Source organism: Trichosurus vulpecula, chromosome 4 (genome assembly GCF_011100635.1).
Source record: "Trichosurus vulpecula isolate mTriVul1 chromosome 4, mTriVul1.pri, whole genome shotgun sequence".
NCBI lineage: Eukaryota > Metazoa > Chordata > Mammalia > Diprotodontia > Phalangeridae > Trichosurus > Trichosurus vulpecula.
Window position 1 is genome coordinate 193,224,914 of NC_050576.1, and position 14,687 is coordinate 193,239,600.

General features: G+C 36.2%; 1 protein-coding gene across 1 annotated transcript in view; it reads right to left on the reverse strand.

Moving 5' to 3' along the window:
- NSF (N-ethylmaleimide sensitive factor, vesicle fusing ATPase) overlaps nt 1–14,687 on the reverse strand; it is a 191,256-nt gene that overhangs the window by 156,248 nt on the left and 20,321 nt on the right. Inside the window, 3 exon segments of the mRNA XM_036755634.1 lie at nt 5,512–5,551; nt 9,784–9,883; nt 12,966–13,051. Of these exon segments, the coding sequence (XP_036611529.1) occupies nt 5,512–5,551; nt 9,784–9,883; nt 12,966–13,051 (226 nt within the window).

The following is a 14,687-nucleotide window of genomic DNA, read 5'->3' on the forward strand; positions in this document are numbered from 1 at the left end:
CATCTACAATCACAAATCTGTTTTGCAATTTCAGCATTCAAGGGTTTGGGTTATTTGTTTCTTTAAAATATATGTATGCTGCCATCAGGTTTAAGTAGTGTGTCACTACTATCAGAAGAAACTAGAAAAATACACTTTCACTGGACTTCAAGATAGTAGCTCTACGCTCAAATGATAACCCAGATTTGTGAAATCTGATTTTGAGAACTGGAAAGGCCCTATAGGTCTAATCCAATGTGCACATTTTACAGGTGAGGACGCCAAGGAGGTTAAATGGTTCATCTAATGTCATACAGCAAATTAGTAACAAAACAAGAACTAAAACCCAGGTGTCCTGGTTATAGGATCAGAGTTGAACCAGAAAGGACCTTAAACATCCTCTAGTACAGCCCTCGATTTTGCAGTTTCAATTTAACAAGCATTTATTATAAGCAGATGTGGAAACTAACTCCCCAAAGAGATTTAGTGATTTTTTCCCAGTCACACAATGTAAGTAGCAGTCCTCTCCCCATCATACCACACACCCTCTCCTCCATGAATTTCCATATCTTTATAATGCCCCCTCAAATCTTTACTAAAAGTTAAACTTTTCCTGTGCTTTTAAATACTATATTTTTACATGACGCATGAATCTTTTCTTACTAATTTTTATTAATACTTGTGCTTCTAAAAAAATCTCTATACTTGCCTTCACAGGACCACCTCAGATCTTCTTGCCTTTCACTCTGGCATTAAATCTCCCTGTTCTAAGGAACTTGACACTGTTCCCAATACTATTCTATCTGAAGGATATGACTATAGAAAACCTTTATGCAAAATCTTCTTCTATCCACTTCTTCCTAATGTACCTCCCCAGCAAATTTTAGTCCAAGTTATTATTTCCAACCCCTGTCCTCCTTCTACAAGAAAAAAAGATGTGATCCAGTAGGCAAGAAAACTTTTAAAAATGTTTTATTCTGAACTTAAAACACCAAATAAAAATGTTTATTCTACATATGAAGTAGAAAAGAAAAAGAGGTTTACATGAAACAGTGAACCTCTATTATGGGCAGTTTGCTTTTTCTTTTAAATACAGAAGGAATTCCACAAGCAGATTGTAAAGCTGTCCTGCTCATCTATATTTTCTGCTTGCCTGTACTTGCTGTTCATCTATACTGCTTGTTGGCCTTCCTTCTGGCATTTCCTATGTATTCTTTACAATGTTTCAATAACTCTCTCTTCCCATCTCTCTCTCTCTCTCATTTTGGCAACCTTGTCCCCTTCTCTGCCCACCTCTCCCTGCAAATTGAGAGAGAAAAAGGAAAAACCAAATCCTTCTAATAAATATGCCTTGTCAAGCAAAACAAATTCCCATTTTGGCCATGTTTGAAAAATGTGTCTCTTTCCACACCTTGAATCCATCACCTCTCTTACAAAGGATTGGTAATAAGTTTTATCATCAGTCCTCTGAATTAATGGCTGATGACTGCATGGAACAGAGCTAAGGTTTTAGAGTGTTTTTCTTTACAGATTGTTGTTATCCAATTAGCTCTAAATCTCTTCTCCAAATCAGAGGTTGTTATATAATTTTACTCTTTGAGAAAAAAATAAAAACATCAAATTATGGGGCAGTGTTTGAAAAACTCAAAATATAAATTGCTATGGAAAGGATTCTCTTTTTAATAATAAATTCTGGGGAAATTGTCATAAAGTAGGTTTATATCTCCACCATAAGTGACCTAAATATAAGTAACATCATTTAAAAAACTGGAAGAAAATAAGAATAGGCATTTTTCAAAAAAAAAAAACCTAGTATAACTAGAAGGAAAATTCTTAACTATCCTTAAAAGAGGATAGAATATCATAAAAGATAAAGTAGATTGTTTTGATTACATAAAATTAACACATTTTTACACAAATAACAACAATGAAGGTATAATAAGAAGAGAAACTTTAGAATAGGAAAATATATCACCAATAAAAATCTACCCAATGTAGCAGAGTGGATAAAGAGCTTGCTTTGGAAGCAGGAAGCTCTAAGTTTACTACTAGATATGTGACTGAACAATTTATTCCACCTCTCAGTCCTCTAGTCAGCTCTCTAAAACAATGAGCTGCAGAGAAAATGCCAGACTTGCACTGGCAGGAGTCTCCACTTCTGGGAGTTCCCTAGGCTAATGAAATTGCAAATCAATTCATTCTATCCAAAATATAGAGAACTAATACAAATATAACACACACACACACACACACACACACACACGAGCGCGCACGCGCGCACACGCATACACATAAACACCACAAAACAACACAACAGTCCTTGCCCTCAAGGAGCTTACGTTCTTTTAAAGAATATAAATAGTTTCAAAACAAAAAACCCACATGTAAACATGCTCCAATTCACTAATAGTTAGAGAATTACAAATTAAAACAACCTTGGGGTTTCACTTTACACAATGCACATTGGCAATTAGGATGAAAAATGGACAGTCAAAGTTGAAGGGGCTGTGGGAAAACAGGAATGTACTAAGTTGTAAAGTAGTTCTGAATTTCAATTGGGAATTATGTAAGAAAAGTGAAAGAACTGTCTAAACCCTCTGACACTGACTCAGAGATCCCAGTGTTGGCCATAGTAAGTCAAAATGCAGGAACAAGATTCAATATACACCAAAACCTTCATAGCATTTTTTTGTGGTGGCAAAGAACAAAAAACAAAGTGGCTGACTATCTATTGGGGAATGACTGAAAAAAGCTCCATGAATTTAATGGAATATTATTATATATTAAGGGGTGAGGGGCACTAGGAATTCAGAGTTCAAAGATTTGCATAACTGATGAAGAGTGGAAGAAAAGCTGAACCAAGAAAACGTGTACAATGACTACAACAACATAAATGAAAAGATCATTAAAAAGAAGCTGAACTCTAAATAACTGAAAAAAAAATTGAGATATCAAAGAACAGATAATAAAACCTATCTCCACACCACCCTTGTACACAGGGAATATGAGTACACAATGCTGTATACAATATCAGATGCAGTCACTGTATCATTTTTTTTTCTTAATTGCTTTTCTTTGCCACAAAAGGAGATTCAAACTGGAGGGAAAGAGGTGAAATGATTATAAGGTAAAGACAAAGGGCATCAATAAAACATATTTTTTAAACACATAAAAATTTCTTCTCAGACCAGGACCCTTGACCTAAGTGCACACAATGCTAATGTTAGCTACTAGCTTTTTGCTAGGTTTTCTCTAGTACAGGTTTAGAAGTTGCTCTGTTAAACCATCCATCCTCCACTAAAGCCAAACTACAATGCCCCATTATGAAAGTGACCTAGTAAAATCTCTGACAGATCCTCCCCATATAACTGAAAGGGAAGACTTCGGGTATGGACAGGATGGTGTATCTATCATGGAAGGACCAGCCTAGATAAGCCAGGGGAGGCTAACCACCAGAGGGCTGATGATAATTATTTTTTCTGACCAGCCCATTTCATAAAAAGTCTCTATCAACAGAAAGAAAATCCCTATATTTGAAAGAGCAGATGCCTGACAAGTAACCATATCCTTGATAAGAGAACTGAACATTCTGAAGACTAACTTAAAGAAAATGTATTACCTGTTTTCTCCCCCCTTAGCTTATGTTGTAGCTAAAAATATAGCATAGTTCACCCAACTGAAAACAAGTTCATACTCAACAGTTCTGTGTTGCCAAAGGCATCTCTATTCTTCCCTTATTACAGAGCTTATACCCCTTCATTATTTAAAATCTTCTGTTTTCTTTCAAGTTACAAATTCTCCTCTTTGATGCCCCCCTTAATACTAAGGATTTCACAATCTATTTCACTGAGAAAACTGCTGCAGCTCTCCTATGTACCCTTCCCTCTCAACCTCAAATAGCCTTCTTCAAGGCCATCTTTTCATCCTTCCCAACCAACTCAAGGGAAAAAGTTCCACTCTACCTGAGAAAGTAAAATCATCAAAGACTTCCAATTTTTCCTCTTCAGTATTCTTCATATCCTATATTTATCCACAACACTCATCCAAGTCCTATTCAACTCATCAAACTTCTCCTCAACCTCCCCTTTGAACGGAACTTAGAATCATTTTCTTTAAGAATCACTATGATAAAACTCAGATAAATGCAATGACTTCCAATTGACTCTTGAATAAAGTCTGAGTTTATGGAACCAAAGGATTTTAGAGCTATAAGGAATGCAAAATAATTTAGTACAGTCCCATCAATTGAAAGATAAGGAAGCAATCACATGATTCTTCAGAGTGTATTTCAAGGTCTTATACACACTGCATTTTCTCCTGCTAAAATGTATTTCAGACTTTCTAATTCATCCTGGCAAACCTATTTCCTGCCCCTCAATTATATTTGTTCCTACCTCTATGCTCTTGTTTATATTGTTTTCATTTCCTAGACTGTCCTTCTGATATCCTTTCTACCAAGCCATATTCTTCTTTGACCTCAAAATGCTGTTTAAAGTCCACTCCTCACTGTTCCTTATGAAATGGTGAATATGATGGATTGAGAAAAACCTGGGAAGATTTATATAGAGAGCAGTAAGCAGATCAGGAAAACAATTTTTATAATGACCAATAATATAAAGGGAAACAGTTATGAAAGACTTAGAATAGTGATCAATTCCAAGATTAATCATGACTTCAGAAGGCCAATGATGAAGCATGTTTCTCACCTCTTGGCAGAGAGGTGACAGACTGGGGTACAAAATGCAACTTCTGTTTTCAAATGTGGTCAGTGTGTCTGTTTTACTTGACTACACTTATTACAAAGGAAAATTTCTGTTTTGGAGGTAAGGAGGGACAATTGGTAGGTAGTGACAGTGATTAAAAAAAATACCGTACTGAAACATTAAAAGAACACATAACAAAGAGAAGGAATTTTCAGAAGGAGACACAGAGAAGCAGGCAGTTTTGTTAATACAGTGTTAAATTTAACATATGCTTAAAAAAACTGCGAATAACCTAAGTTTACAGTTTCATAGATGATCCTCTTTTCAGATCTTCTTCTTACACTGTAATGTTCAAGTTTGTTGCTGTTTAAGGTCAAAATGAAAAAAAGAAAAACTGTAAAATCTGCTTCTCCCCATACACATACACAAAGATAGTCTTTCCCAGTTAAATTCATCTGTCTCCAATAAGATGACATTCATTCCTATGTTACCTTTGGCACTTATTATGCATGTAATTCCAAACAGTTTCTATTTGTTTGCAGTTTATACTTTGAAAAAATTTAAAGTTTGCATGTTTTTCTTGTATATATTCTGTGAACTATGTAATATGTGATTGCCCTGATCCCCATTCAATTATAAACTCCTAGGAGGTAGGGACTACAGATATTTCCCTTATACTCTGGGCTTTTAATAAAGTTTTCTTAACACAGTGAATGTCTACTCTTATTGAATGACATATACTCAAGTAAAGAAAAACATAGACTCATTTAGTTCAATAATTTTGGTAAATCATGAAGAAAATAATTTTAAAGTTAAATAATATACCTACCTTCTATCTCTTGCCCAATAGAAAGTCCGGCCCATTTTCGCTACAGAGAGAAAAAAGAAGGCACTTTAGGAAACAAATAACTAATCAAAGGCAAAGAAACAGAACTTTCTTTGTTCCAGGGAAATGTATGTATTCAACAGAAAAACAGTCTAGCGTATGTGCCTGTGTAAGGAGGCAGGGTGGCGTAGACGTATAAAGCAAGTGAGGCTTTGAATAAGAGGAGTACCAAGTCCTTGCTCCCCAGGTACTGGTGATGGGATCTGAGGTAATTACTTCTCTTGAACTTCCATCTTCTCCCCCAATAAAGTAGGGAGAATAATAAAACTTGCACTACCTATCTCACATGGTTACTGAGGATCAAATAAGATAATACCTGTAATACCTCAAGATCCTAAACCACCATATAAACGTTAGCTATTATAAGGATATAATCCAGGTGGTAATCGGCCCACAATGTAGCTTAGCCCATCTATTTGCACAGGGCTAAGTAACCATGTGTTCACTACACTATGAATTACTTGAGCAAAGAGACTGCCATTTTTCAATCTTTGTCTTGCCTAGTGCTTTATATATAATAAGTATTTTTAAAATGTTGAGTAACTGGGCAAATATTTGCATATGAATATATACATATATACGTATATACACATACTCTTATTTACCACACGATCCTTAACAAACAAAATGACATAAATGGCATAAAGGATACTAATAAGTAAATAAGAAAGGGCATGAGGGGATACTGGGAGCTGACAGAGTAACAATAAGTGAGAAAACATAAAAGTTACAAACTTACCATTACACAACCTGATGGTAAGTAAAGTAGAAGTGCCAAAAACTCAGACACAGTTGTGCTATACCTGCTTATGGGTGGTCATAATGACTAGTCAGAATCAACATAAAAAAGGTAAAGGATGGTCAATATTCTGTTTTTAAAGGCAGAACAGTATATAATGCATTTTAGAAATATCTCTTTCCAAAATGTTTGGATAAAAGCAGCTGCAGAACTTTTGAAGGGGAAAGCTTCAATTACCTAAAAAAAATTTCACTTACATAAAACAGCCGATGATGATCAATAAATGAGGTAATACCTTCATTTTTTAGTATGTTTCCTGAATTAATGATAAAAAGAGCATAAATGATTCTGCCTACATGTAGTCATTATATACCTTTAAATCCCATAAAAAGGAATACTGCTTTTATGTATCTATCTTATAAATGATGGCATGAATTTGACATGTGATACCTTCAAATCCACACTAACTGATTTTTCCATTGCAGTCTGAGGTCCTGAGCAATAAACTTGATCCAAATCTGGGATTTCATTGATATACAAAGCTCTCCAGTGAGGGAACTCCCCTATCAATGCAGACGGGCAATCATTCTAAAAAGTACAGTCTTCAGAGTCGCCTGGAGACACTGAGAGCTTAAGTGCCCTTGCCCAAGATCACACAGCTGGCTTTGTCAGAGGCCTAATTTGGAAGACAGTTCTCTACCACTACTCATGCTTCCCCTAGATCTCATTGATTCTAATGCTACCTCTCTAGTCACTATACCACACTGTGTCTCTTAAGCAATGAATAAATAACACAAATTTAATTTTTCTGGGTTTAGAAAAATACATTATATCTACAAGGTGATTTAATTTTTTTTTTTCAAAGAGCCATAGCGTAATAGAAAGAATAATGGACATAGGGTTAGGGGACCTAGTCAAGTCTTGACTCTCCTTTTTATTCCCTGTATGACCTGGGACAGTTTCCTCATCTGCAAGACAGGGGCACCAGATTTTTAGGATCCTTCCAGCTCTAAATTCTGTGAAAACATTTTCACACAATTTAGAAGACAAAAATTGGCAATGTGGACTACCTAATCCTTTAAGGCCTTTCTCCACATTCTAGCCAGATGGACCGGCCAGAAGGAAAGGAAAGGCCAGAACGTGATTTGTCAGAAATTCAAGTCTGGGCTATAACTAATAATAACAGCAGCTGACATTTATATAGAGACTGAAGGTTAGTAAAATGTTTTATCTCATTTGATCCTTATACATTGTGAGATGGGTACCAGGGATGGGGAACCTGCAGCCTCAAGGCCACATGTGGCCCTCTAGGGCCTTGGATGCGGCCTTTTGACTGAGTCCAAGTTTTATAGAACAAAACCTTTCATTAAGGAGATTTGTCCTGCAAAGTTTGGATTCAGTCAAAGGGCCACATCCGAGGACCTAGAGGTCCACATGTGGCCTTGAGGCTGCAGGTTCCCCACTTCTGGTATATCCCTTTTGCAAATGAGAAAACTAAGGTTCAAAGAGGTTGCAATTTGCCCATGGTCACGCAACCGGTAAGTGCCAGAGACAGGATACAAAACTAGTGCTCTGAGGACCTGGGTTCGAATCCCATCTGTGACACTTGTGTCCTGTATAATCTTTAGTATGTCATTTCACCTCTGTAGACCTCAATATCCTCATCCTTAAAATGAGGCCCTGAGGTCCCCTTCAGTCCTAAGGCTACGATCATGACTATGATTCCCTTCATGCCACATACAGTGTTCTTGACACTTTCACTCTCAATATTAATCATTTATTATGATACAAAGCAAAACGAAAGAAATGATTATTGGAGGGTTGGAAAACCTAAGATACTTACGTGCTTGAACATCATAGGTTTTTGTAATAAACTTCATTCTGTTCAAGCCCAATCCACAATAGCTTTTCAACCAGCCAATCCTCCTAGTTACCTTTCACTCCCCACCCATATTCTCTTCCATCAAATTATCCTTTCACTATGCCCTCTCGTTCTCTAAGTTCTAGAAGCCAATTCATATAAATGAATCACAATATTGGTGTCTCATACAATACCTTTCATTACTGTGTTGCACAACAGCAAGCTACTGAAGAAATAAGTAATTTACCACAAAGCAAGAGCCTTGAGGATGCTCTAGGTCAGGTAGCTAAAACCCAGAAATCCACAGGTGACTGAGTTGTTTCAGCCTCCCAACTCAAATTCAGCAGCATTCTGTTCAGATAAATAGGTGTCCCTTTGAACAATGTGCAACCAAATTAACAAGGCTTTGTGGAGAGAAAGAAGAACTTAGAAATAGCAGTGCAAATAAATCATGGATAGAAATTTTCTTTTTAGATGCAATTTGAGTTTGAGACTATTGCTCTAAGTCACACTTCTGTCTCTGGGACAACCTCCTCAGGTCAGATGAGGGCTAAGACTAGTCTTAGACTGAGCTGATACATACACATATGCAGACCCTCTCCCAACCTGCTGCCCCCCTCCTCCCTCCACCTAATTCCCTAGAAGGTTCAGAACAGATTAGTCCCCGTATGTCTGTGAAACTCTAAAGTAGAGGGGTAGAAAAGAAGTGTAGTTTGAGGTCTCTCCCTACAGAAGTCATGCTACACTAAAGGAATCTTAGGATATTTGAATAAAACAACATCTGCCAGAACCCCCCGAACAATCCCAGGGCTGGTCCAGATCTTAGGTTTCTTTTATCATATTCTGTCCTCCAGGTATCTCTCGGGTGCTGAAGCTGCCCTATTTTTTAGGACACAAGCTAAAAGCTGGCACTAACCAGAAGAAGCAGTCAGTCAATAAATATTTATTAAAGCAGCTGCTATGTATCACAACTGTGCTACGTGCTGGAAGCAATAACTATCCATCTGACCATAAAAACAATGTGACCATTGGTATTATTACAAGAATAGCAATAAAAAGGTCAGAGCTTTAGAGTTGTTGTAACAGTATATTCAGAGTGTCTTTGGTTACTAGGGGAACCTAGACATGTGGACATATAAATTTTGGACATGTTGCTGAGCTGTCAAATTCATATATTAGAACACTGAATTTTAAAAATCATATTGTATTATATAATTTTACATTAAAATTTTACATTACAATATTACATTATATTAATTTTTGGAGATATGACAACTTTCAAATAGGATTGCTGTTTTAACTTCTGTTTTACCTTCAGTATTAATACTGGAATAGTTTGATAAATGGCCTCCTGCTTCAACGATCTAAGTCAATTAACATAATAGTAAAAGGCAGAAAGAGAAAAGATCATGGAAATAAAAGCAAAGATACTTAGAATGGTCATGGCAAAAATTCCTGGAAACAAAAATCATATGCCTATATTCCTTGTAACATGACACCCATGAAATTATCTTCCATTTGAATCAGAAGTTACAAGATGGCATCTAAATAAAAGTAGTGATCTTGCCACCATTTTCAAGCACTCTTGGAGAAAATATGTGAATAACAGTGTTACCTGGGGTAAGCTGAAGGCGATACTGCCTGGAACGACTGATGAATGAGTCCTCAGTGTAAATGTGTATCTGTGATTGGGTGAGGTCCTCACAACCACATGTCTAAAGGAAAGAAGTATGGACAGTACTTCATTTTAAAAGAAAATGAGGCTAGAAGCCCCCTCCCCCAGAGTGTTCATTACTAAAAAATGGATCTTACCCAGAGTATACATGACATTTCACCAAATGGGAAATGAATAAAAGAATGTAAAATTTTCAGTTGTTAAGTCAACAACTAAGAAATTTTGGCAGGGCTACAGCGTACATTTTAATTATTATGCTCAAGTTCATCACAAGTAACAATTCATAAAGACTTCCTGTTCTCTAGGTAAATCAAAAGGCTGGGGCCAGTTCTCTTTTGTCGTTAAGGTTAAATTAAAAAATGGTAAGAATTTCCTCCCTCTGAAAAGTGCTTTTCAGTGATAGTCACAAATCCAAACTGTAATTTTATTCTTTTTCAAATTGCATCAAATCACATGACAGACTGGCAGAACATACAAAATTATGTTACATAAAATTGTAATAAGTCACTTCCAAGTAGATTATAGTGCACATTCATAAAGATGCCAAGTAAATCTAAGCAGCTGATTTTGAATTATCTCCTAGACCTTGAAGATCAAAAAGGTAAGAGGTCAGACACAACATTATAAAGAATTTAAGTTATGTTCATTTTATGAAAAAAAGTGTTGACTTACTATTTCTTCCTGTTACATTTCTATAATTTAGACCAACATCTTTCACCATATACTACAATAAACCCAAAATGGATATGTGATCTGAATATTAAAGGTCATACCATAAAAAAATTAGAAGAGAACCATGTCAGATACATTCCGTCGTGATGGCTAGAGGGCAAATTATTAACCAACAAGGGATAGAGACTATTAACCCCATCTCCCCTAATAAAGAAGAGTTCTTAATACATGAAACTTAAAAGCTTTTGTATAAACAAAATTAATGCAACTAGGGTAAAAAGGGAAATGGTTAACTGGATAAAAAATTTCATATTTAATATTTCTTATGAGTTCTATATCTAAGATATATAGATAATGATAAGACCAAAAGCCTTTGCCCAACAGATAAGTGGTCAAAGGATATGAATAGACAGTCCTCAAAAGAAAATCTGTAAATTATTAACAACCATAATTAAGAATGCTCCATATCACTAATAATAAGGGAAACACAAATCAAAACAATTCTGAGGTTTCAGAGGGCAAAGGTGACGGAAGGTTTGTGGAAAGCAAAGCATTTAATTTGCTGGTGGAAGGGATATTTGGTCATGTCATTCTGGAAGGTAATTTGGAATTATGCAAAGAAAGTGACTAAAATATCTATACCCTTTGAGCCAGAAGTTTCACTATTAGGCATATACTACCAGGAGTTCAATGACAAATAGAAATTCCCCACATACAACAAAATATTTACAGCAGAATTTTTGTAGTAGTAAAGAACTGGAAAAAAAGTAAATGTCCATCAACTAGGGAATGTTTGTAAAGAGGCTGTGGTACTCAAATGGAACGTAACATTACTATGCTATAAGAAACTAAATATGATGAATACAGAGAAACAAAGGAAAAGCTAAACAGGCTGATGTACAGTGAAGCAAACAGAACCAGGAAAACACTATACACGATGGCTACAACAATATAAACGGAAAAAAACAACAAAATAATCAAAACTGAAGGCTACAAAATTGTAATTACCAAGCATGGCCCCAGAGAGGACATATAAGAAGGTACTTCCTTCCACAATCTTTGTAGAGGTGAGGGCCAGTTCTCTACTGTCCTTATGGTTACATTACACATTGTCTATGATGTAAGAGTTTTTGGACACATTGGTTGTTTTTGCTAAACTGTTTTTAACTCTTTTTTTATAAGGGATTGCTCTGAGAGAAGGAGAATGGTAAATTGGGAAGTGTAGGTGATGTAGAAACAAAAGTATCAATAAAAATTTATTTTAAAAAATATCTCTATAATGGTTAATTTTTTTAAAATGTTAATACTTAATTACTTCCATTTTCTCCTGTTCCAGGGACTTTATTATAGCTAAAGTAACTCCTTTATAAATACAGAGCTCTGATTATTTAAAATAGTAGGTTTCCTGTGGCAAATTTTGCCTCAGAATCAGAGTTTAGGACTGAAAGAGATCTTAGAAATCTAGAAATCACATAGCCCAAATCCATTTTATTGCCAAGGTAATACTGGCAACATAGAACATTGCTAAAGCACTAGAGTTGGCACAAAGGCTCTGTCACTAATTAGCCAATACAATCTCTTCGGGTCTCAGTGTCCCCGTCTGTAAAAGAAGGGGTATGGCTCAGGTGGTTGCCTGAGAATTCTATGGCACAAAGCTGAAAATAAGATTTGCCAGTCTACTATACAAATGCTATGGAAACGGAATACTTATTTATCAAGACTTTAAGGAAATGCCAGATGTTCTATGTGCAGAAGCCTAAAGCTGAACAAAGGATTTCATAACTTGAGTGGGTGGATGGGGAAGCTAGACCTAACTGACAGAGTAGGAACAATTTATAATTTTTTAAAATGTTATTTGTAAAGATCTTGTGTTTGTTGTGCATCTTCCGGATCTCATGCTGCATAGGTTATGATACATATTGCAAAAAACCAGTCAGTTCGGTCATCATAAAGCAGTCTAAAAAACTCACTGTTTATGCCTCTACACAACACATATTTTGTTGTTGTTCAGTCATGTCTGACTCTTCCTGACCCCATTTGGGGTCTTTTTGGCAAAGATACTGGTGTGATCTGCCATTTCCTTCTCCACCTCATTTTACAGAGGAGGAAACTGAGGCAAACAGAGTGAAGTGACTTGCCCAGGGTCACATAGCTAGTAAGCATCTGAGAACGGATCTGAACTCAAGGAGATGAATCTTCCTGACTCCAGGCCCAGTGCTCTATCAACTGGGCCATCTAGCTGTCCCACATAACACATATGCTTACCATTAATAAAATGTGTAAGTTAAATCTGAAAGCACACACCTCTTGCCCATCTCCGCTGCTTCCCCACCTAAAAAAATGCATTTCCAATTTTCTCCGATCAATAGGGCAACATCCAAAAGTTTCTAAAATGGTCCTTATAAAAGTTTCGTTTTGTTCTATTTTAAAAAGAAGCACTGATTACTCACTGGCCAGACTGGAAGTCCTTTTCATTCACAACTGCACAGTTGCTCAATGACAACTCGTCTGTAGGGCATCTTGCTGCTTGCATAGACTACATGAAAATAAGGGAGGAAAAAAAAGGTCATGAAAATGTCACATTCTCTCCTAATATTATTCCCAATCATAACAGATACAATAAGTAAATCTAATATTTTTATCCAACATGATCCATTTATACTAAGAGGTTGTTCAATTTAATTAGCACCTTCTACATGCCAGGAACACTGTAAGGCTCTGGAAAGAGAAAGCAAAAAACCAAATAATCCTTGCCCTCTATCAGCTTACCATCCACTGTGGGAAACGACACTGTACATAGGTAAATAAATATGAAGTAAACACAAAATACTTCAGGGAAATAGTTTGGGGGAACATTAACAACTGGGAGATCAGGAAAGGCTTTCTGTGGAAGATAACACTTGAGCAAGGTATTCCAAGGGGCAGAGGTGAGGAGAGAGCATTTCAGAGAAAAGGGGCTGGGGGTGCAAGGCTGAGTACAGGCAGATTGAGCAGTACTTAAGAAATGGCTCTCCTGGAAACTGAAGAAATCAGTTTTTAAATTGCTCAAAAAATATAAATTGGAGGGTATATTCAAAATAGTGAAAGCCCTTTGGGAAACCTTTCACCAACTGACTTTTTCTTAAATTTTGTTATTGTAAAAATTTAGAGGCCACACCAAATTAACTCTTGCATTTTTTCAACAACTCTCCAAGGTATTAGACTAAACAAATATAATACTGTCAATCACAGTCTGATCAGACTATAAATAATCACATTAATTTTTTTTAAATTAAGCCACTACTGTGTAAAGGGAACTAGACAAAGGAAAAACCAAAATATTCCCTTGCGTTTACTAAATTCGATCTTCAAATCTCAAAGCAAAGTTTATTCTATTATTTACAAAGCAACTTTGAAAGGCAGACTAATAGAAAAGGAAACAGATGATTGCTTCAAGAGTCTCACTTTTAAAAGGTTAACTACAGCCATTTGTGACCACTTATTTAGAACATAACATTAATAAGACCCAACTTACAGGTCTGATCACCAAACAAGTTACAGAATTTCAGAGCTGGAAGGGACTTTAATGGCCCTATTGTTCACCCATAACCAAAAAAAGAATCATCTGTACAACACACCTGAGAAGTGTTCATCCAGCCTTTGTCTGAAACTTCCAATGATTGGGAACCCACTCCCTCCCAATGAGGTCCATTCTCCTTCTAAATACCTCAAATAGTTAGGAAATTATTTTCTTGTATCAAGCAACTCAATCCAGTTTTGGATAGCTCTGCTAGGATGTTTTTCTTCATATGAAGTCTAATTTTGCCTCTCTGTAACTTTCCACCTACCAATCCTCTTTCTGCCTTTGAGGTCCAAGTTTCCACAGGACAAACTTTTAAATAACTGAAAATGGTTATGTCTCCAGTCTTCTCTTCTCCAGACTAATTACTCCCAGTATGACATGAACTCAGACCCTTTGCCATGCTACCTCCTCTAGATACTCTCCAGCTTATTCATGTCCCTTGTAAATGTGGCCCCCAGAAATGAATACAATATTTCAGCTGAGGTAACTCAATCACATGCCAGATACCACGTAATATGCTAGGGATACAAATACAACAAAGATAGTACTTATTTTCATTCTACTGGGGGATAGAAAACATTTGGAAGTACCTGTGAAGTACATACAAAAT